The sequence below is a fragment of the Rhinoraja longicauda genome, chromosome 28 (genome assembly GCF_053455715.1).
Source record: "Rhinoraja longicauda isolate Sanriku21f chromosome 28, sRhiLon1.1, whole genome shotgun sequence".
NCBI classification, from domain to species: domain Eukaryota; kingdom Metazoa; phylum Chordata; class Chondrichthyes; order Rajiformes; family Arhynchobatidae; genus Rhinoraja; species Rhinoraja longicauda.
The window spans coordinates 20,481,141-20,506,517 of NC_135980.1; the positions used below are offsets into that span (position 1 = coordinate 20,481,141).

The 25,377-nt window shown below is 37.3% G+C and overlaps 1 protein-coding gene across 10 annotated transcripts in view; it reads left to right on the forward strand.

Moving 5' to 3' along the window:
- Positions 1 to 25,377, forward strand: part of LOC144607377 (protein unc-13 homolog A-like) — a 184,408-nt gene that overhangs the window by 48,895 nt on the left and 110,136 nt on the right. For 7 of the 10 annotated variants that reach the window (XM_078424171.1, XM_078424174.1, XM_078424170.1 and 4 more), the window contains 4 exons: positions 4,684 to 4,906; positions 9,519 to 9,644; positions 22,566 to 22,919; positions 25,078 to 25,171. In XM_078424171.1, coding sequence (XP_078280297.1) covers positions 4,684 to 4,906; positions 9,519 to 9,644; positions 22,566 to 22,919; positions 25,078 to 25,171 — 797 coding nt within the window. The remainder of the gene's footprint in view (positions 1 to 4,683; positions 4,907 to 9,518; positions 9,645 to 22,565; positions 22,920 to 25,077; positions 25,172 to 25,377) is intronic. The other 3 variants (XM_078424178.1, XM_078424176.1, XM_078424175.1) reach the window with 1 other exon arrangement.

Sequence of the window (25,377 nt, forward strand, 5' to 3'; positions counted from 1 at the left end):
GGATGAGTGAGTTTGTTAACATAGTAGGTTGCAGTTAATTATCGTTAATTTTACATGTGGCAAATTATAAAATTATAAATGAGAAATTGAGCATAACTCTCAGTAATAACTTCTGGATGTAAGAAGAGATATTTTCAAATGTCACTTTTCCATAGGTTATAATGCTAACCATTTGGGAAGAGCGATCCTATAATTCAATGGACAAATGGTCCAGCTGTTAGAACAGTGGTTGCTTACAGCTCTTAAAGCCTGGGTCCAACCCTTACTTCCTTACTTTTGGGCATTAACATTTCCAGCAGATCTATTAGTGGCATTTGATCAAAAACAACTATTGAATATCCATCTAAACTACCAACTATAATATGCTCATCAGTCAGCCTTGTTACTTAATTTTTAAAAAATCTGCTAAGATTAATTTTTTAGCTAGTTCATGAAATATCCAGATCCCAAATGCACAGAGCATGGCCCATCCATGTTTTATTCTGAAACCAAATGCCAAAACTATAACTGCTTCTGTTAATATTTCTGGGACCTAAAACTTGCCCGTAATCAAAAGTAATCAATTTACTTATAAACCTGCACAAATCCCTTCATAATTGGAGACAATATAATAATAATTGACAATATTATCAATTTAAAAATGTATGACTGTAAAGATGTAAACAGGTTATGTACCTATCTCCAATAAAAAATTTATTTAAAAAAAAACAAAAAAACAAATCCCTTCATAATTGAAACCATCTTGCATATTTTATCTTGCATCAAGGCCATTTGAACAATTAAGATTCATATCATATCATATATATACAGCCGGAAACAGGCCTTTTCGGCCCACCAAGTCCGTGCCGCCCAACGATCCCCGTACATTAACACTATCCTACACCCACTAGGGACAATTTTTACATTTACCCAGCCAATTAACCTACATACCTGTACGTCTTTGGAGTGTGGGAGGAAACCGAAGATCTCGGAGAAAACCCACGCAGGTCACGGGGAGAACGTACAAACTCCTTACAGTGCAGCACCCGTAGTCAGGATCGAACCTGAGTCTCCGGCGCTGCATTCGCTGTAAAGCAGCAACTCTACCGCTGCGCCACCGTGCCGCCCATGGATTCCCTGGTTGATGAATTCCCACAATCAATCTACCTGAAATTATAGTTGAGTGAAATTCAGCTTTCATTCTCAAATTTTGTTACAGATATTTTTTACATTTAATTGAAAAAACTAACAACGCCAATTTTAGCTCATGTTTCCTTATCATCATTCTTCATTACCATGGTTCCATGACTATTTTGTGAACAGCACATTATCGAATAAACTATTTTCTGAGTGAGTAACTTCTATACAATGTACTGGGAAGAAGTATTTTTGTGGTTTGTACATAGTGCTCTGAAAGCTGAATATAGAACAAAGTATGTTAAAATAATAGACTGGGACAGAGTTGGCTTTTGGTTAAACCTGTGCAATTTGAAGATGATTATTTGGACAAAGATTGGTGACTTTCAATGACTTTACAATAGTTTAGTGCAATAGTAAATAAAACAATAACAGAAAAAAAGTTTAGGTTAAAGAAAGAAATTGAAAATAAAATAGAAAATCTGGAAACATTCAACAGGAAAGAGGAACACGGGTAATGCTTCAGATCAAAAGTCATTTATTAGAATTGGGAAAGAGAAAACAAATTAGTTTTCTGTTGCAAGAAGGGTGGAGGAGGGATGGGAAAGACAAAGGGACTTTCTCTGATAGGGTGGATAAAGATTCCTGATGATGAGTTGTTGATGGAGCCATCTGATTGATAGATGGATGAAAATAGAGAGATAGAGGGAGAGTGAGAATACAAAGACACGGCATCTAAAATAGAGATCAAAGCACATTGTTTTAAATACATTTTATTAGAATTTTTGTCAATTTTAACCCGTTCAAACAATTTCAGGGTTTGTTTGGTGTCTTTGGATACCAATGACTTCAAAAACATTTGAAAAGCCTCACATACTTTTGTCAGAATTTTTAACCTTGATTCCTGTCAGAGACTCTCAGGGTCCTGGGGCCAGTCTTAAGCACTAAATCAACTGAGACCTAATTGTCAATAAAGTCAGACTGTCGTTGCACCTGGCCTTTAGTTTATTGACACGTGTACCGAGGTACAGTGAAAAGCTTTTGTTGTGTGCTAACCAATCAGTGAAAAGACAGTACATGATTACAATCGAGCCATTCACAGTGTAGAGATATATGATAAGGTGAATAACATTTGGCGCAAGATAAAGTCCAATCAAAGATAGTCTGAGGGTTGCAATAAGGTCTCCATTTGACTCTGGGAGCAGTACAGCACAGGAATGCCCCTTCATCCCACAATGTTCGTGCCAAACATGATGCCAAGTTTAAATTGATCTATATCCCGCTATTCCTTGAACTTCTATGTGCCCATCTAATAGCCTCTTCAACACCACTATTCTATCTGCCTCCACCACCACCCATAGCAATGAGTTCCAGGCACCCACCACTGTGTGTAAAAACAAAAATTGCTCCACATCTCTCCATTAAACGTTCCCCCTCTCATCTTTTAGCTTATGCTCTCTAGTGAAGGACATTTCCACACCAGAAAAAGGTTGTCTATCTTATCTGTGCCTCTCATAATTGTATATACTTCTATCAAGTCTCCCCGCAATTTTTGACACGCCAGAGAAATCAATCCAAGTTTATCAAACTTTCTTTGTAGCTGATACCCTTTAATCCAGGTAGGATTCTGGTAAATTTCCTTTGCATCCTCTTCATAACATCCGCATCCTTCCTGTAATGGGGTGATCAGAACTGTATGTAATACTCTAAATGCCAACTAACCAAAGTTGATAACATCATGACTTCCTGACTCTTATACTCAATGCCCCTAGCAATGAAGGCAAGCATACCATACGCCTTCTTTACCACTCTATCTACTAGTTCTTCCACCTTCAGTGAGCTATCAAGTTGGACTCCAAGATCCCTCCGCACACCAATTCATTTAAGGATCTTGTTATTAACTATATACTCTCGCCTTACATTCAACCTCCCAAAGTGCAAATCCTCGCACTTGCTTGGATTAAACTCCACCTGACATTTTTCCGCCAATGTCTACAGCTGATCTATATCCCATTGTATCTTCTGAGAGCTTTCCTCACTGTCTGCAACTCCTCCAATGTCGGTGTTGTCAACAAACTTACTCACAAACCCATCTACATTTATGTCTAAGTCATTTATATATATCACAAACAGTAGAAGTCCCAGCATGGATCCATGTGGTACTCCACTGGTCAGAGACTTCCAGACAGAATATCTTCCTTCCACCACAACACAATCTATGATTATGATTCAGTCCTGAATCTATATGATCAAGTCACTGTGAATCCTGTACATCTTAATCTTCTGAATCAGCCTACCTGACGGACCTTATCGAAAGCCTTGCTAAAATCTATGTATACAACATCTACCTTCATCAATATCCTTTGTTACCTTGCTTAAATAAAAAGGATTCAAATTAGCCTGACCCAACCTGCCACGTTCAAAGCAATGCTGGCTATTGCTAATTAGCCCATTATCTACCAATTATCTCAAACAATTTCTCAAACAATTATCTCCAATAGTTTCCCTACCACTGATGCCATGGATCACGGACCAGCCAGGCCTGCTGTCAGGATATGGCCATGGCTTGCCGAGATCTTCAAGGCCCAGTATAGTCCCCCTTCAAATCGGACTATCTACATACTGTTTAAGGAGACCACCTTGGATATACCCAACAAATTCTGCCTCGTCTAATCACCTTGCACTAAGTCCCAGTCAATTAATCAAGGACAGTCAAAAGCATGCATGTGTACAAAGTCAGTAACTCATGGAGAGAATGCAAGTCTGGTTAGTGGGCTGCATCAGTTAAAATTAGTCTTGTGTTTCTGTTTTGTGGAATGTGGGTTAATTTCTATTATTCTTGACTAAACAAAACATTTGTTTTTCCCATTGACTCTGATAATTGACACTTAGCAACAATTGACATGGCCTTTGAGAGCATAACAAACAAAAATAGCATCTAAACAATACAAATTTGGGGCCTCAATTTGTGGCGCCTGAGTCACATAAGTGTTGCTGTCTCAATCACCACTTGAGCCCTTTTGGCGGTGAGTTGGCCACGTTGACAAGACTATTGTCTATTGAATTCATTTGTGCTGACATGGGGGTGTTTAAGATGGGAAGTGAATTTGAGGTGCAAAATGGGTCAGGCATTATCTGACCCATTGTTTTCATAACTTAGCCCCAAGGATCAATTCCTGGTCAATGCTTTCCTGTATCTTATGCTCCTGCTGCTTGTGCTAGAACCTGCTAGGAAAATTATTATGAACTTCAGCTTCTTCTAAAATAGTGTTATACAGTTTTCAGATCTTCAGAACATGTCCTTTAACCTGAGATCAACTGTCTTTTGAGGACTGAGCTACCCAGTTAATTTGTGTTGTTAGCTGCTTTTGCATCCTTTTAAATCTTTCCAAACATAACAGAATCCAGGTATATATTAAACAATGCTATCCATCGGGTGCAAGTTGTGAGAATTGTGAAATTATTGAAGATCTTGAAGCATTTCGGAAATAATACTCTTTGAAGCTGGTATTATTTTACAATTCTGTAAATTCATCATTCTGGCAATGTGGTTTTCATTGTTTATAGACAATGAAGATCCTGACAGTGCAGTGGATGACAGAGACAGCGACTATCGAAGTGAAACTAGCAACAGCATCCCACCTCCATATTTTACAACATCTCAGCCTAATGCATCAGTCCATCAGTATTCCATTTCTTCACGGCATCAACAGAATGGATCGCGGGATTCTTGCACTGATTCTATTCACAGTTATGAGCTAGATTATTCAGATCATCAGAGGCCAATAAGGTACAATTTATTTTGTTGATGGCTGTTTGGTTTTAAAAACAAGTATTATTTTCAGTCGATATTGATTGTTGTTTTCAGCTAAAAGTGGGGTTATCCAGTAAAAGCATTGTGTCATATCCTGAGAACTGGTTGTAGATGAGATTGTGCTTTATTCCTGACATGGTGATTTTCTGGTCTAATTAAGTTCATTGGGAGTGTTCCAATATACTGGAGATAATTCGGAAAGAGAACAAATGCCTCATTAAAATGACGATATATGATTGGAGGTGTAAAATGCTTGCCTTCCTGTCAGGATAGGGGGAGGGAGCACAAGTAACAATTTGTAGTCAAAAGTAATATTTACGGTACTTAGATGCTATTCTGTTATTAAGGCTTTTTTCATTCAAAGAAGCTGAAATGATTTTTGTGATTTATTTTCTAAACTGAAAATATCTGTGTTTTTGTCGTGTTTATACCTTTCTGACTGCCAATCTAATAATTGCTTGGTATCTCTGTCAGTATTTAAATTAACCTGTAAATAGTTCTGAACCCTGGCCTGGAGCACAGTTTGACCAAGGTATGAGAGGACTAATACCTAAGTGGTAGCACATTGGTGTAAACTAACATTCTAATTTGTCAGCTCCACTGTTAATAATTTTCACTGGTTAACAAAAATTGCCTGGAAAAGAAGTGAGGGGTACCTGGCTGAATGTATTTCGCTGGAAGAGCTATTCTTCCCACCCGCCGTCAGGTTAATCAAATAAACTTGCAAAAGGGTGTAGACAATTGCTAATTTCCTATTTAGAGAGATCGTGGTTTAAATGTGAACTTGAATCAGTTTAAATATATGAAAAAAGTTAATGCACTACGCTACAGATAAGAAAGATAGTTTAAATAGAATTATCTGATAGAAATGTTGTTTTTGGTGTTATTAGATAATTCTTGAATTACTATTTTTTTAAATAAAATTCATCATTGTATTTTTTGGTTTATGTGATATTTACCTCTATGTGAATGGAATTAGGAAAATATTATTCTACAAGCGCAATTGTCTTTAATGGAAATGCATAAAGCTTTCAAAATGTTAGCAACTTGATGTAATTATTTGAGTGAAGAATAATGATCCATAAATATTTTTTACATTGTTTTGATTATCAGTAATGGGAAGAACAACATTTTCACCAATATTTTTGGTTAAAATATTGTTCTTCTCATTGCTGGTAATCAAAACAATGTAAAAAAACAATTTCACAATATTTTTGGAGATATGGTTTTGGAGATATAATTTGAAATATTCATTTAGAGGGAGTTAATAAAAATATCTCCTCCAATATTTTTATTAACTCCCTCTAAATGAATATTTCAAATTATATCTCCAAAACCATATCTCCAAAAATAGAATGTATAGGCATTTGCAACTGCTGTGAGAAATTCTGGTTTTGCTTCTTTCTTTTGATCAAATTATTCATTCTATTTGTTTCTCCTCCTAATTATATAGGTTGAATCTTCTCCAGTAGCCTGTGTGGTACTATGCACAGGCAGTCCGAAAATTCACAGTCATCTCACACTCTCCATTACATTTAATTCACCATATGTTATTTTCACTAAAGAAAAGATTTATCAAGCTCAATTCTTAAAAAAACCCATCTAAGTTGGTCGTTTCTTATTTTGTTTCATTTGGTGATTTAGTAATTTTATCTTTATACTACAACTAAAATAGATGTTAAAACAAATTGTTCCAGGTTAACCCAACCGTACTTTTGAAAAATGGGTTTTCTGTAACATTGTGTTCACTCATTCAGTGCATGTTCATTCTCATCATAACTAAATATAATTTTCAGGATGTCTGCTCTTCATTTTGCAGTCGCTGGTGGAGCCTGTCTACTTATTTTTCATCACTTTCTACCTTTAGGTTGATTAGCTTCTAATAATTTGATTGCTTCCAGACAACATGGCAAGACCTATTCATTATTTATTTTCTGCACATTATAGGCAAAATGTACATCAAAGTTTGATGCTATTTTATAAAATTCATTACCTCGTAGTCTTTTAATAAAGCAATATTAGTAGACTCAATTATAATGTAATTTTGGATATTTTATTGTAATTCTCAAAGCTTCAACTTCTATCAATCAGATATATTAAGTATTTACTGTATCCATGGTCTGGAAGAAAAAAAGATAATGTATAATACACACCCTAGTTTACACACGACTTGAAATGAAATGTGACTGGCCAGGTAACAGTTTCTTGGTTTCCTTCTTGGCATGGATATGTTGAAAGTGCGAAATATAATTTGCAACATGTCTTAAAAAAAAGAACACAATTACTTCCTTGAAATTAACATCTAAATCTTTACTTTTAACTTTAAATGTGCAAATGTGATTTATTAAGCTGTTGCAATTCTATCCTGTAATTTTAAAACTAATGTTATATTTTACTGACCATTGCACCATGACTAGTGCAAAGCCATTCATGCATCATATGAGCCAAAGCATTTCTCATGGCAAGCATAAAGTTTGAATGGCTGTAAGAGCACACACTTTCACAAGCTAAGCCAAAATTATATTTCATTATGCATGTAATTGAACATTTTCAAATGTGTAACATATTGTATTATAAAACAATGCAAGTAGAAACATAGAAAATAGGTGCAGGAGGAGGCCATTTGGCCCTTCGAGCCAGCATCACCATTCATTGTGATCATGGCTGATCATCTATAATCAGTAACCTGTGCCTGCCTTCTCCTCATATGCTGCCTGACCTGCTGAGTTACTCCAGCATTTTGTGAATAAATCGATTTGTACCAGCATCTGCAGTTATTTTCTTATACTTCTCCCCATATCCCTTGTTTCCACAAGCCTCTGGAGCTCTATCTAACTCTTTTAAATTCATCCAGTGAATTGGCCTCCACTGCCTTCTGTGGCAGAGAATTCCACAAATACACAACTCTCTGGGTGAAAAAGTTTCTTCTCACCTCAGTTTTAAACGGCCTCCCCTTTATTCTTAGACTGTGTCCCCTGGTTCTGGACTCCCCCAACATTGGGAACATTTTTCCTGCCTCTACCTTGTCTAGTCATTTTATAATTTTATACGTCTCTTTAAGATCCCCTCTCATCCTTCTAAACTCCGGCAAATAGAAGCCCAGTCTTTCCAATCTTTCCTCATATGACAGTCCCTCCATCCCAGGAATTAACCTCGTGAACCTACGCTGCACTGCCTCAATAGCAAGGACGTCCTTCCTTAAATTAGGAGACCAAAACTGCGCACGATACTCCAGATGTGATCTCACCAGGGCCCTATACAACTGTAGAAGGACTTCTTTGCTCCTGTACTCAAATCCTCTTGTTATGAAGGCCATTAGCTTTCTTCACTGCCTGTTGTACCTGCATGCTTACTTTCAGTGACTGGTGTACAGGTGACTGATATTGCATTTATAATTGTGATATTTACTTCTCAATTTTATTACCTATATTTTAAATATTGTAGAAATATAAGCGCCATTAATGTAATTGGGTTTAAATATTAGTATTCATGCTGTAAGCTATTAGTACATTTATTGTTCACTGAGTTTATGAAGGTGATTCTCTCTTAGGTTGCTCCTTGCTGATTGATACCATGTTAAATTAATCAGTTTTTCTTCATTTCTTTTAACTTCAGAGTTCTTTCCAATTCTCTGCAGGGTAACCATGTTTTCTTTTTAACCAGTATAAGGAGATGAATACTGTGTAAAAATGCTTTAGGGGTAACGTTCTTTGATTTTAATTGAAATATAATGACGTATCATTTGAAGTTTGGTTAAGATATTACAAATTTAACAATTTGTGGGAAATATGTAGAGTGTAACATATCTAATTTAAATAATACCAAAGAAAATCAATGTGTTAAGTTGCACACTGTACTGGGAGCTAGTTTTTGTAATTCATATTACGTTATTGATGCATTCAACAGCTTTTTAATGGGAACCTTATGTTCAGTTGGCTATTGCTTTTTGGAAAACCCTATATAGTTACATGGTTGTTACCTTCACAGCTATATTCTTTAAACATCTGTTCTCATTAATTGATATTTTCTGCAGTGAAATTTGTTTATGACTTCAAACTGGAAATGTTGCTTCTCATCTTTATATAACAGACCGTTATATTTTTATTCCCTGTAATTTGGTTTGCTATTGAAATGTTCTTACACCACAATATGAGGATGAACTTTAGATAATAAAGGAACTATTGTGTACTATGTTCTGAGACCGCTGTGTCTATAAATACTTGCTGATGAAAAGACTAACTTGCTTATGCTAATAATAATTATGATGGTATAAGTCTTTTTGTCATTACCATAAATTAATCCACTGTGCCCAAAACACTTGGTTGAGAATCCATCAACAAGTGGGCTGAGAAGTCAAATGCTTGTAATATCGATTCTCTTTTGGCATATTTGCAACAAAGTGGTATGTAATTGATCGGTAATATATCTGCTAAATTAATTTGCTCCGATGTTAGTAATATATAAATGAATTTCATAAGTGATCGAAAAACTGTTGTCTCAGTAGAGTATACAATTAAAAAGTAACTTTTTTGCTTAATTAATCTTCCCTCACTTTTTTCCTCTTTGTGCTTTCCGCTTTCTCTGGTAGACGCTATGATAGCATAGACTCTGCCACAAATGGACGCAGTGACCTAGAGACTGCGTCAGACTCTAGCAGGCTAACCAGTCGTCAGTGTTCCCTTGAAAGTAGGCAGTCTCTAGATCTGTCGGATAGGTGGGTTTTAACCAAATCTATTGCCTTGTTCATATACTAGACATTTGTGGTCTACAATGTGCTGTGGCTTCTTGTCTGGTAGTTGTGTGCATGCTTGCTTAAGTGTTTTTTTTGTATTTGTGAACATGGTGGCTTCAATGGTGGTAATATCAGAAGATTAAACAGTAAAAGTATATAATTGTTCAGGATAGAAGTGTTATGACTACTTTATGTATGACCTCAAAGTATGTTCAGTTTCCTGTTCTTCAGATTTTCATATTACTAAGTGATAAATTGCAACAAAATGTCAACAGATTTATTTAAATAAGAATTTGAGGTCAAATCTTTCACGGTTGGCTTCTAACTATCATTATTAATATTTGGATAATTTGACTGCAGTTTCTGCTGCTTGTAAATTGCTTTTGGGGTTGGAGAGGAATTTCTCAGAGGTTATATAGCAATATTTTAAAACTAAACTGAGCCTTGTTTTCCAAAATAATGTACCAATCAGCAGTTTTAGTGTGCCAAATTACATTTGACAAATGTGTAATTATTGGTTTGAATGCTTGTTTGTTATTACAGTAAATTATTGAGTTTAAATTTGATGTAGAAGACTACTCTATCATAGAATGCTGATTCCCAGAAGAAATGAAAGTGTGTGGGACAGCATTGGCACTTAGCATGTGGCATCATGTACTGTTTGTATTATAAAACAAAGCAAATTATGGTGGGAGGAAACTATGAATTAATGCAATGAAAATCTTGGACAAATAGCAGAACTATTATGGAGTTACAATCGATTTAATTTTTGTCAAAGCCTCCTTACATTATGAGGATTCTCAAAGTAAATTACTTGGACAGTGATGCTTTTGTAAGGTAATCAGTGAACTGGCAATAACATTAATAAAAATCAGATGAACTCATTCTCTAACAGGCATTTATACAAATTACCAATATAAGCAGTTCCCTCTGAGAAATAAGTCTTGTGTATTTCGAGTGTACTAGGGAATTAAGTTGTTTGTCAGGATTCTATTTTTTTTTCTTTTGCTTTGTGAGTGTAGTGGTATATGAACCATTATTTAATCCTTAGCAAAAAGTTACTTGGAGATTCAGCCTCTAATTAGGAGAACTATCTGTTCGATGCAATCCTAACTTGAAGACAGTGATATATGTAAAATGGTCAACTTGGTATTAGTGAGTAACAAGGCGATTTTTGAATTGTACATTGGGAAGTAGAGAAGAAGTATTTATCAAAGATACTTATCAAGCTCGCATGCATGTGCACTAACAGATGACATAACTAATTTCAAGTTTATTGGGAAAAGTGATATATTACAAACAGGCATTTGTCTGTTTTGATTTTTATTTGCTCCTTTCTGGATACGATGTGTCATTTTTAAAAAACAGCAATTATTTACCATTTAAATTTTTTCCAAACTCTTGTTCACAGTAGTTAAACATTCATTCCACTTTGGAGGAAAAGTTTTGTCATTTTTGCTTTCCTTGGAATCCAATCATAATTTTTAGCTAACAGCTGGAGTACTTGCAGATGGTAAACAATTTTTATTTTGCAATGCTGCAAGCCTGATGTGTTATTTATCTTCAGTTATGCTTGACCACAAATTGATACATAATCAATAATTGTAAGTAATTCTTTAGTCTTTTATAACCATCTACCATTAGCCCCAATATTTCATTCCAAAACTGATGTATGCTGCCAAGATACTGAATTCGACAGACTCTAAATTGGCTATTGGCAGGACATTAAAAGTTCAATTTAAGCCAAAAGACTTCTTAGCATTAAAAAAAATTGTTTTAGTTTTATTATAATAAACTGATCAGGTCATAATGTCAACAGCAGCATAAAACATTTTAATTAAGAATTATTAATAGCTTCAACTGAAACACAGTGGATATATATTACTGCCCATAAGTACAAAGAAGAATGAGTCCTCTAAGTTGGCTCAAATATTCATAGCCATATTTTCATTATATCAAATAACATCTTTGGGAAATGAAAAGTAAAAAATAACTTAGTTTGTGCAACAGCAACATTCTATTTCACAGTTATTTTCATAAAACATGTATTTGCTGTTGCTTCATTTTAATTTGGACAAGTGCAAGGTGTTGCATTCTGTGGTTAAATGACAAAGGAAAGTATACAGTAAATGGCAGGACCCTTTCTTGGGAGCACTGATATACAGAGGGATCTTGGGGTACAGATCCATAGCTCCCTGAAAGTGATCCCACAAATGGATAGGGTAATAATGAAGGCATGTTTGCCTTCATTGGTTGGGATGTTGAGTATAAAAGTAGGAAAGTGTTGTTGCAACTGCAACCCTCAAACATTTGGAGTATTGTGGGTAGTTAGGTCACATTACAGGAAAGATTGGAGAGGAAGCAGAAGCAATTATCCAGGATATTGCCTGGATTAGAGAGCTTTAGCTATAAGAAGTGGTTGGACAAAATTGGGTGTTTTCTCTGGAGCACAGAGGCTGAGGGGCAACCTGGTAGAAGTATGTAATGTTGTTGACAGGGTAGATAGTCTTTTAAGTTCCCAGGGTGGAAATTCCAAATATTAGGAAGCATAACTTTGCGAGTGGGAATGCTTAAAGGAAATTTGCAAGGCTATTCTTTTTACACCGAATGGTAGCTGCCTGAAACATGCTGCCATTTAACGTAATGGAAGATACAATAGCATTATTTGAGGTATTTTGACAGGCACATGAACAGGCGGGGAATGGATGGATGTAGACCATGTGCAGGATTTGGGATTAGTTTAATTTGACAACTTGCTCAGCACAGACATTGTGAGGTGAAGGGCCCATTCCTGTGATGTACTATCCATATTCTATATTGGTGATGATGATTGCTGGCCATCATTATATTAAACTTTAGAACAGATTCATTTGGTTTCTTGCTGCCTTTGGTATTGTAACATATACTTCTCATAGCAATTGTTGTTTACCTCAATTTTGTTTAAAAAAAAATTTCAACTAATGATCTAAGGAGCGTACCAGGTGTTTTATATGGGAGAAAGGATGAGAAAACTTCAGCCAAACTAGGAAGAATATAAAAATGAATGTCAGATTCCTACAGTTACACAGCACGGGACTGTCCCTCGACACACTTTGTCTGTGTCAAGTTGGCATACTGGGCTAGTCCCGCTCGCTGGCATTTGGCCCATTGCCCTCTAGAGTGGATTAACTCCAATGTTAGCAATTTGAAATTAAAATAGAAAGATGCTGGAAATATTCAGCAAGTTAACGTTTCAGGTCAATAACCTGTTGTCGTATGTTCATAGGAAAGGTCGAAGACCTACAAAATTAATTATGTTTCTATCTCCACGGATTGTCCCTGACTTGCTGAATGTTTGTAGCATTTTCAGTTTGTTTCCCCTTTCTAGCACCTGGAATTTGTTGCTTTTCAGCCTTTTGGGAAAACAGTGTAATAAAGGAGAAAATACTGGAAATACTTGGCAGGTCACGTAGCATCTGAACAGAGCAAAACAAAGTTAATGTTTTAGGCCGGTAATCTTTTAATGGATGTTATATTTTTATTAAGATTATATATGTATAAAACAGCAGACGTTACTAACCAAACTTCCTCAAACTTAAATTGGTCCAGTTTGTTTGCATCCAAGGCTTAGAAGGAAAGATGTAGAAAAATAATAGGTTTGCAGCATTTTCGCAGAAGTCTGTGGCAAAACTGATTCCATATAACTGAAATGCAATTCCATTCACCAAATGAGTTGGAGATAAATCAGAAAATTACTAATTCCTTTAATATGAGAGAAAAAGTCTGGACCTTTGAGTAAAGCAAGTTAATTAGTCGCCTCACATATTTTAAGAGCTTTGCCTTGCCTCTGATATGTAAACTATTAAAATTAAATGTTAACATTTTTATAGAGATAAGCATGATAGTTAAAACATATATATTGAAATACTTAAACATACTAAATGAAAGTCTCTATATCTCCTTCCTTAGAAACTATATAGAAATCAATAAGGTCTTGGAAGGTATTTATTCACAAAATGCTGGAGTAACTCAGCAGGTCAGGCAGCATCTCGGGAGAGAAGGAATGGGTGACGTTTCGGGTCGAAACCCTTCTTCAGTCTGGAGCATTTTGTGAATAAATACCTTCGATTTGTACCAGCATCTGCAGTTATTTTCTTATAATAAGGTCTTGGATCTCTTTCCAGCTCAGATGAGTGCAGGATCTTGGAGGTGACTTTCCATGCCATGTGCACTCAAGCTAGGACTTATTCCCATTTGAAAGGTTGAAAGCCAACAGTTCACATTCAGAGTTGTAGCTTCAGAAGTCGTTTTGTCGCCAGTCTCTGCACGAATGTTCCATCAGAATTGTCAACCACCTTGGATGTCCTACCAACGACTTTTCTATAAAAGATCTTGCTGTTCACTTTTAAATAACGTAGTTTAATTTTGTAAATCTGATTGATTCTCTTACTTTGAGTGAATTTTGGGAAATGATTTTTCCTTTTAGTTTTCCATTGCTGTGTGGTTTTGTTTCACTCCCTTTCCACTGGCACATGTTTTGGTTTGCCAAAAAAGTCTGCACTCATAGAATACATTTTGCGTTATTTAGAAAGGTACACGATCCTGAAACTAAATAAATACATTTGAAGTTATTTAAAAGACAGCTTGGTTCAGTATTGCCTTATGTGTGCTCAGTGATTCTGAATGCTAACAATTTATTCCAAATTTCCTCAATGGGCAGAATAACTTTATGTTCTCTTTTGTTTGTACAGGCAATTCTGCAATTACAGTAATGAAGTTCACATTTGACCTGCCTGGCAGCTATTAAGTAGATCAATATTTAATGTGCTACATTGTGATTGTTTAGAGATTAAAGCATTCACTGAGAGATTCACTCTTATATTCATTATCTATTTTGGCCAATTAAGGTTCACCGTGCATTGGCAATGCTGATAAACATGAATTCTGAAAACACAGAGAAAGAATAATTTACATCAGGCACAAGGTGCTGGAGTAAATCAGCAGATCAGGCAGCATCTCTGCATAATATGGATAGGTGATGTTCCGGGTGTGGACCCTTCAGATGAATTGCAAGGGAAGGGAAGAAAGGTGGAAAAAGGAGAGGCAGGACAAAGTGTGGCAGATGAGGGGAGTTTTGATGGGCAGATCGTTGGAATAAATGCAAATGATGAAAACAGAATAGGTGAGACAAGATTGAAGAGTTGTGAATAATGAAGCCAGAGGAAGAAATATAGGAGGAAGGGGAAGGGAAAAATAGGTGAGAGACCAGGTGGAGCACAGGGGAGGGGGGGGGGGGGGGGAGAAAGGGGAGAGGTTACCTAAAATTGGAGATTTTAATATTCATACCAATGGGTTGTAAGCTATCCAAATGGAATATGATCTGTTGTTTCTTCAGTGTGCATGTAACCTCACTCTTGCAATGGAAGTGGCCCAGGCCACAACGCAGACAGTGGATACAGTAGATGAGATTACAGGAGGTGCACTTTTGTCTCACCTTGAGACAAATTTTGCTGGGGTTCCTGGGTGGAGGCAAAGGAGGGGGTATAGGGACTGTTGATGCATCTCCTAGGGTTGCAGGGAAAGGTATATGGGGTGAGGGTGGTTTGAGTGGGAAGGGATGGGTGAACCAAGGGGTTGTGGAGGGAACGATCTCTGCAGAAAGTGGAAAGAGGTAGAGATGGGAAGATGTGACTGGTAGTGGGATCATGTTGGAGTTTCTGGAAAGGTTGGAGGATGATATGTTGAATGCGGAAGCTGGTGGGGTGAAGGGTGAAGACCAGAGGAACTCTATCTTTGTTCCATCTGGGAGGAGGAGGAACAAGAGCAGCACCATGGGACACATAGGGGAAGCAGATCAGGGATGACAGAAGGGGGGTAACCATGTCTACTAAAGCAAGAGGATATCTTGGATGTCCTAGAAAGGAAAGCTTCAGCTTGGGAGCGGATGTGGTGGATCCTTGAATGGAAAGCATCATCTTGGGTTCTAGAATGAAAAACCTCATCTTAGATCCTTTTGTGTAAACCAACATCTGCAGGTCCTTATTTCAACATCTCTGGAGAACATGGATTGGCAACATTTCAGATCGGGACCCACTTCAGAAAAGGGTCCTGACCCGAAATGTCACCAACCCTTGTTTTCCAGAGACGCTGCCTGACCCGCTTAGTTACTTTGTGTCATGAAATGACCTATTTCATAGGCCGGGCATTGAGTGTAAAACTCGGGAAATCATGATGCAGCTTTATAAGACTTTGGTTAGGCTGCATTTGGAGTATTGTGTGCAATTCAGGTTGTCCTAATACAGGAAGGATATGAAGTCTTTGGAAAGGGTGCAGAGGAGGTTTACCAGAATGATGTCTGGATTAGTGGGTATTAGCTATAGGGAGACGTTAAACAGAATTATATTGTTTTCTGTGGAACTCCTGAGTTTGCAGGAACACCTGATAGAAGTGCATAAAATTATGAGAGGCATAGAAATGGTAGACAGTCAGAACCTTTTTCCCAGGAAGGCAAAATCAAATACTAGAGGACATGAGTTTAAGGTGAGAAGGGCAAAGTTTAAGGGAGATTTGTGGGGCATCTTTTTTACACAGAGGGAGGCAAGTGCCTGGAACGTGGTGTCAGGTGTGGTGGTTGAGGCAGATATGATAGTGACATTAGTGGTTTTGGATAGATATCTGGATGCGCTGGTAATGGAGGGATATGTGTAGGTAGATTAGAGATAGTCTTGGCATCATGCTCTGCATAGACATTATGGGCCGAATATGTCACATTCTCGTGTTGTACTGTTCTATGTATTAAGAGCACCGACTGCCAGTTTAACTGTGGAAGGCCAGATCCATGTGCATTGATATTCTATTAAACAATGTACCATACAGGCTTTAGTATTTTTACCAGTAACAAAATAAACTTGTAGCTATTAAAATATTTTTTTTACATTCTGCATCCTGCATGAAATAACTTTGTTATTCTGAGTCTGAAACTCTAATCCCTTACTCCCTTTTTCCTATTGACACAATTTTATTTTACAGGAGGTTTCTTAGGAACGTAACTAACGCAAACCAGAACTACCTCTATATTAGATTTCCATTAGTACAGACTGAACACCCAATAACCTTCCATGAAACTGCGTCACCTAAAAACGTTTGCAATGAACATCTATCCATTTTGCAACATTGGTCAGTTTTAACAAATTAAACCAACCATGGACTGTGTGGTGATATTTAAACAGCTTTTGCTAGGTACTAGTATATCCCACCTGATGATTCTATCATATCAAAGGACTGAAGTAATACAAGCTAACATCTTGTTAAAGCTGAATCAGTATTCAACTTTGTAGTGTTCAGCATTTGTAATCATTTCAATGTAGTGAAGATATCTATTGGCATTGATGTATTCTTTTTGTTTAAAAATAACACATCTAGTTTTACTCATTGCATGCAAGACAAAATTCTTTCTGAAATTCATAATTCCAGACGCTGAGGATCAGGTCCACCGAGACTGTCATAAGATCATTAATGTATTTAAATGCCTTAAAAGTTGGTTTACAAAAGTTGTAATTCTAGCTGCAGATTTCAACTTTTAAAGGGTAAAACATATACAAGTGTTCACCTGCATGCTGCCTGCAAAACATCGCCTCTATCCGGCACCATCTTGTTTGAAAAAAAAGCTTTCATTCATGGCTTATGATTAGTTTTACAACTATCAAAGAAAGAATTGAGAGAAATGTTTTGTGTCCATATTCCTCCAGAGATGTTGTCCAGCCTGCTGAGTTCCTCCAGCAGTTTTTTTAATAAGGATTGCTTGAAATTTATTATATTCTGCAATGTCATGGTAGAATAGCAAACAGTGTGTGCAAGCTATGAAATGTGAGATTTTGATAGTGCGAAGATGTAGTGGAAAGTATAAAAGTCTGTCAATGAGCCCTGAAAGGTTTAAGCTGTTGTTAACTGAGTGATTGAGATGTTCTGAGGTCAGTGTTAAGTTGGAGGGATTTGACATAATTGATGCATTCACTGACTTTGACCACTTGTTCTGAAAGCTACAATATTCTGGTATCTGCGTCACCATTTGAAACTTCGGTGCTCGCTATCAAGCTTGTGCCATTCTCCATTTTCCCTGGGTCAGATCACCTGTAAAATGACTAGATCACCTGTAGAATGACTATCAAACCTGCTCCAGCTATTTATCACTTCTGTTTAAGCCATAGGATGCCTCGAAACAGTGCAGCCTACCTTTAACTGGTATGTTTCTAACTATTATATTGATCAGTGTTGATTGGATGGATCAGAAAAAAACCCTTTGGCATTCAGCCAGTGGGGTGGAACCATGTCTAATGACTGAACTCAATCTTGCTGGGATTTTCATGTTCACTTTTAAGTGGGTGTTTTAATAGGCAGAATGGCATGGAGAAATCATACTGCTAGGAAATTGGCAGTCAGCTCAGACATGGAATAGGTCTGAGATCCCATTGAGTTCAATTGGAACTGGAAGTTTGTGCATTTGGATGCAAAGGGAAAGAAGACTTACTTTTCAAATTACTTTATCGTGATTTAATATTCTTGATTATTTCTAAATGTGTTTGCATTTTTAAACTTTTATGTTAGTAGTTTTACTCAATTGCAGTAGCTAAATTTCTCTGAATGTCGGAGACATTTGGAATCTATTAAAATATCTTACAGCTTTGATAGAGGCAAAATTCGCACCTCTAAAATGCTTTCTGTGAAAAATCTGCTAGAGGGATTCAGCACCATCCCAACATCCAGACCTTAAAATACAACGTATGGGTATGGAGAGTTAATGAGATAGGTTCCCAGCCCAGATAAATGTAAGTTTGCAGTGGAATTAGATTTTCAAAAGATTATAGACAATAGACAATAGGTGCAGGAGGAGGCCATTCGGCCCTTTGAGCCAGCACCGCCATTCAATGTGATCATGGCTGATCATTCTCAATCAGTACCCCGTTCCTGCCTTCTCCCCATACCCCCTGACTCCGCTATCCTTAAGAGCTCTATCTAGCTCTCTCTTGAATGCATTCAGAGAATTGGCCTCCACTGCCTTCTGAGGCAGAGAATTCCACAGATTCACAACCCTCTGACTGAAAAAGTTTTTCTTCATCTCAGTTCTAAATGGCCTACCCCTTATTCTTAAACTGTGGCCCCTGGTTCTGGACTCCCCCAACATTGGGAACATGTTTCCTGCCTCTAACGTGTCCAACCCCTTAATAATCTTATACGTTTCGATAAGATCTCCTCTCATCCTTCTAAATTCCAGTGTATACCAGCCTAGTTGCTCCAGTCTTTCAACATATGACAGTCCCGCCATTCTGGGAATTAATCTAGTAAACCTACGCTGCACGCCCTCAAAGGCAAGAATATCCTTCCTCAAATTTGGAGGCCAAAACTGCACACAGTACTCCAGGTGCGGTCTCATTAGGGCCCTGTACAACTGCAGAAGGACCTCTTTGTTCCTATACTCAACTCCTCTTGTTATGAAGGTCAACATTCCATTGGCTTTCTTCACTGCCTGCTGTACCTGCATATCATTCCTTTCAGTGACTGATGCACTAGAACACCCAGATCTCGTTGTACGTCCCCTTTTCCTAACTTGACACCATTCAGACAATACTCTGCCTTCCTATTCTTACCACCAAAGTGGATAACCTCACACTTATCAACATTAAACTGCATCTGCCATGCATCCGCCCACTCACACAACCTGTCCATGTCACCCTGCAACCTCATAGCATCTTCCTCACAGTTCACACTACCACCCAGCTTTGTATCATCTGCAAATTTGCTAATGGTACTTTTAATCCCTTCATCCAAGTCATTAATGTATATTGTAAATAGCTGCGGTCCCAGCACCGAGCCTTGCGGTACCCCACTAGTCACTGCCTGCCATTCTGAAAGGGACCCATTTATCCCCACTCTTTGCTTTCTGTCTGTCAACCAATTTTCTATCCATGTCAGTACCCTACCTCCAATACCATGTGCTCTAATTTTGCCCACTAATCTCCTATGTGGAACCTTGTCAAAGGCTTTCTGAAAGTCAAGGTACACCACATCCACCGGCTCTCCCCTGTCAATTTTCCTAGTTACATCCTCAAAGAATTCCAGAAGATTAGTCAAGCATGATTTCCCCTTCGTAAATCCATACTGACTCGGAACGATCCTGTTACTACTATCCAAATGCTCCGCAATTTCGTCTTTTATAATTGACTCCAGCATCTTCCCCACCACTGATGACAGACTAACTGGTCTATAATTTCCCGTTTTCTCTCTCCCTCCTTTCTTAAAAAGTGGGACAACATTAGCTACCCTCCAATCCACAGGAACTGATCCTGAATCTATAGAACATTGGAAAATGATCACCAATGAGTCCACAATTTCTAGCGCCACCTCCTTAAGTGCTCTGGGATGCAGACCATCAGGCCCTGGGGATTTATCAGCCTTCAGTCCCATCAGTCTACCATTTCCTGCTTAATGTGGATTTCCTTCAGTACCTCCGTCACCCTAGGATCTCTGGCCACTAGAACATCTGGGAGATTGCTTGTATCTTCCTTAGTGAAGACAGATCTAAAGTACTGGTTCAACTCATCTGCCATTTCCTTGTACCCCATAATAAATTCCCCCGCTTCTGTCTTCAAGGGACCCACATTTGCCTTGACTATTTTTTTCCTCTTTACATACCTAAAAAAGCTTTTACTATCCTCCTTTATATTATTGGCTAGATCACCCTCGTACCTCATCTTTTCTCCCCGTATTGCCTTCTTAGTCGTCTTCTGTTGCTCTTTAAAAGAGTCCCAATCCTCTGGCTTCCCACTCTTCTTTGCTTTGTTGTACTTCTCTTTTATTTTTATGCTGTCCTTGACTTCCCTTGTCAGCCACGGGCGCCTCTTACTCCCCTTGGAATCTTTCCTCCTCTTTGGGATAAATTGATTCTGCAACTTTTGCATTATTCCCAGGAATACCTACCATTACTGTTCCACCGTCTTCCCTGCTAGGGCCTCCTTCCAGTCAATTCTGGGCAGCTCCTGCCTCATGCTTCTGTAATCCCCTTTGCTATACTGTAATACTGACACTTCCGATTTTCACTTCTCCCTCTCAATTTGTAGAGTAAAACTTATCATATTGTGATCACTGCATCCTAATGGCTCTTTTACCTCGAGTCCCCTTATCAGATCAGGTTCATTACACAACACTAAATCCAGAATTGTCTTCTCCCTAGTAGGCTCCAGTACAAGCTGTTCTAAGAATCCATCTCGGAGACACTCCACAAACTCTCTTTCCTGGGGTCCATTACCAACCTGATTTTCCCAGTCTACCTGCATGTTGAAATCTCCCATAACCACCGTAGCATTACATTTGCGACATGCCAATTTTAGCTCCTGATTCAACTTGCACCCTATGTCAAGGCTACTGTTTGGAGGCCTGTAGATAACTCTAGGGCTATAAGGAACTAGCACAGAAGGGATGAGGCCTGAGGCAGATCAGCCATGATCATATTAAACAGTGGGCAGGCTTGAGGGGTAAGATGGCCTCATTTCATTTCCTTTTGTGTATTAATATCATTGGTCTCAACTTTAAGAGTGCATAAAAGGGTTGTAAATCTTTGTTCAATTTGTTCAGCTAAATATTAAATCTGTTATCCACTTCTTCCTTTAAGTAAAAATGTTATATTCAGATAGTTTTGCAAGCTTATCAAATATTCGGAAGTGTTCCAAATGTCTGATCAAGAAGGAATGTAACTTGAACCTAATGCAAATCACCTAAGAGGTGCTTGGACTTCGGCAGTTAATGTCCGTGATTCATTTTAAATGGAATGCCATTAGATAGTGCAAAGGTAGCATTATTTTATAAGAGTTAGTAAAAATCTTTGATATAAACTCTTTGGTATTGTAAAATATTTATTCCTGTTGATCAAAAGACTAGAACGTTCGATATCAGGAAAGTGGATGTGAACTCACGATCAGATCAGCCATAATCTCACTGAATGGTCGAGCAGGCTTAGATGGCATATGGCCTACTGCCTACTATAGGCACTTTTAATGAGTGCTTTCATACCACCGTTCTATACATTAGAATTTATAGGTCTCCACTATAAAGTTATTTGTTTCCCGATTGCTGTTTTGAGTATGCAAATACAATATGTAGAATTCTGTTTGTTAATACCCAAAGTGAAAAGACTAAACCACATTCTTCCCCTATGAACCCCGCCTTCACAATCCCCATCCATTGTGAAAATGAATAAAATACGGGACGTTCAGTCTTCTCTTGTGAGTATTGCTCATTGGTCCTGAATGCAGCACTTGGAGTAATCTTAGGAATCATTTTTTTGGTTTGAAAAAGATTATTTGACTTGGCAAATTGACAAGCACTCTGTGTAACTGTGAGAAAATATGCTTATGCAGTCTGTTTTTTAAGAATAAATTCCCTTGAAAACCTCTTTAGAAAGCTAGTGTGTTAGAACATTTTCATGGGCTGATTTGGTTTCCCAGCTGTGGTGCTTTTTTTTCATATCTTCACAGTACTACTTTGCAGCAATTTGGGAGGCAGGTTAAATATGTGAACACACTGCTATGTTTTGAGAATTTTATGCATTCACACTGGTCAGTAAAGTACCATTCAAAGCTAGCATCTGTGGAGATTGCCCAAGATTCACTCTGCTTTTCCATTCATGCAACATATAATGTTTTACAATAATAATAAAGAATTAAGAACAGAAGATAAATTAAGAGCTTCTAGATATTTTAATGTGCTTTTATATCTCTAAGGTGTGTATGGTTTGTTATGTCATTCTCATTCAGTCTGCATAGGACAGATTGTTAGTCAAAATTACATTGTATGTTTTTAATTGTTTGATATTGCATCAAATTATTTTGTTTTTGAATTCGGAAGCCTAAATGTTTCTCCATGTTTTTGCAGTCCTACAGGTAGCAGCAGATATGCCTCATCTGCAGAACTGAGCCAGGGTAGCTCCCAGCTCAGTGAGGACTTTGACCAAGATAACGAGAGTCTGCAAGGCTCGGATTTGAATGCTGAACGCGACGGTGATTCTTATCACTCTTGCCACAGCTCAGTGAGCTGTCAGAAAGAACCTGTGGACTGGGACAAAGAAGACAATGAGCCATTGAAGGTTTACAGTGAAACTGAAGAGCTTCAGAAGGAAGTAGAAATATTTGAGGAAAAACCAAAAGAGGAAGAAATTGTTGTTCCAGATGAAGCTCCACCTGAAGCAGAGATTCCATCAGAGCAATCTGAAGTCAAACCAGTGGAAATGTAAGGATTTTTAAAATGTTGTTAGAACTGTTGCATATTTTCATTTTGAGCCCCCTTCCTAAATGAGACTCAATATAGATGTGATGCTGCAACTGACACCGAGTGGATAATATTGTAATTTAATTTCATGAAGCTTTGGAAAATATACGTTGCAGTGTACTCTGCATTGCTACGTCTTCAACAATAGTCATGTTATCACTATGTAGTATGGCAGAGTACATTCTGCAGAGTACATGCTTCAATGCTTCATGAAATTAAACACCTAAAATTACAATATTACCCACTCGTTGTTTGAATTTCTGTTAACAAAATGAAGCCCTTTTCCAATTCCCTTCAATTTATGTTGCAATAATTTAACACGCTAAGATCTCACTTTCACAGCATGTAGCTAAGCTAACTACATATAATGAGTAAAATATTGGTAGCGAAATGGAACGGATTAATAATTAGAGAGAAAAGTCATCTTGTTAATCAAACAGCTAAGGGAAAAATAATTCCATGCTGCTGAATCAAATCAATTAATTTTTGGCACAACACAAGTGAGAGTCATACAGCATGCAAGGATTCAGCCAACACTTTCTCAGTCAGCTTTTTGAAAGACCCTGTCAAATATATCCAGATCCCAGGAATGAGTGGGTTAACATATGATGAACATTTGACAGCACTGGGCCTGTACTTGCTGGAGTTTAGAAGAATGAGAGGGGACCTCATTGAAACTTACCGAATAGTGAAAGGCTTGGATAGAGTGGATGTGGAGAGGGTGTTTCCACTAGTGGGAGAGTCTAGGACCAGAGATCATAGTCTCAGAATTAAAGGACTCTCCTTTAGGAACGAGATGAGGAGGAATTTCTTTAGTCATAGGGCGGTGAATCTGTGGAATTCTTTGCCACAGAGGCTGTGGAGGCCAAGTCATTGGATATTTTTAAGGCAGAGATTGATGGATTCTTGATGATTAAGTGTGTCTAGGGTTATGGGGAGAAGACAGGAGAATGGGGTTAGATAGGAAGAGATAGATCAGCCATGATTTAATGGCGAAGTAGACTTGATGGGCCGAATAGCCTAATTCTGCTCCTATCACTTATGACCTTATGACATTATTTTCTGCACATATATTTTTAAATTACTGTTGAATATTTCACCATATGTACAAGTTGTGCATTTTTAAAAGGGCTGGGGAATAACTTGCAGCAGAGGATTGATGCAACAACAATGTGATGAAAAGCTAGAAGGACTTAAGGATTTGCATCTTTCTACTTCTGCAACTTCATATTCGAGAATCATATTCGAGGATCTAATTCTTTAATCTTAAGTCTTGTGCATTTTGTTATTTTTCTTTTCATCCCCCTTGACTATCTTTTTATATTTCTACCTTAGTTTATTATTGTCACATGTACTGAGGTACAGTGAAAAGATTTTCTTTGCATGCTGTGCAATCAAATTAGATAATACTATTCATGAGTACAACCGAGCCAAACACAAGTACAAAAGGTAAAATGAAGAGAAAGGTACCAAAACGCAGGATATTGTTTTCAACATTATAGTGTAACAGTTCCAGAGAAAGAGGTAGGGTAGAGAATCGGGGCTGAACCCTAGCTTATGAAAAGACCATTCAGTTGTTAGTATTTCCTCAGTTTTTAAGAATATATTTTAAAATAAAAAATAAAGTGTAAATAAAGCTTGCAATTATGTCGAATTTTAAACTTTGTTCAGTTTCCTCCTCTTCTGCGATAATTTGGATTGTTAAAAAAAGTCAGATAGAAGTAAAGGGGATGTTACTGTTAATCAATTGTTTAAGTAGATAAAGGATATGTTTCTTCCTGAAATGTATTTGATTTCAATACTCATGTGTGTTTTTTTGTAAACCAGCATCCGCAAGTTCCTTGTGTCTACTCCACTATTATATTGCTCTCTAGATCCTTGTATGTAAATCCATTTAAGTAAATTCAGGGAGATTTGATGCCCAAACAAATGTATAAAAGGAAGAAATTAGAATGGGAGAAAAAAAATTCCACAGCAAAATATCCAAAGCTGTCCCTCGCATTTGAGTACTTAAGTGATGAACCTGTCTATATTTCCTCGCAGTATTTATTGAAAAATTTTAAATAAGACTTTTTATTTATGAAAATTATTTTAATGTCTGATGTATTTTTATGTCTAGTTACAGAAATGAAGAGGAAGGGCATCCTAATATGTCAAGGGCCAAAGCCAATTGGCTTAGAGCTTTTAACAAAGTTCGTATGCAACTTCAAGAGGTAAGTCTATTTTTATCCTCAAAGTGAGACAAACGGAGATTTTATTCAACAATATTAAATCACAAATTATACTGAAGATAATAACTGTTACATCCATTGGAAATTATTTTTATCGCAGTAGAACATTTATGAGCATTACTTAATAAAGTTGAAAAATAACCTAACAGAAGTTGTTTTAATTTACAGATTTGCTAAAGCAGTTATTA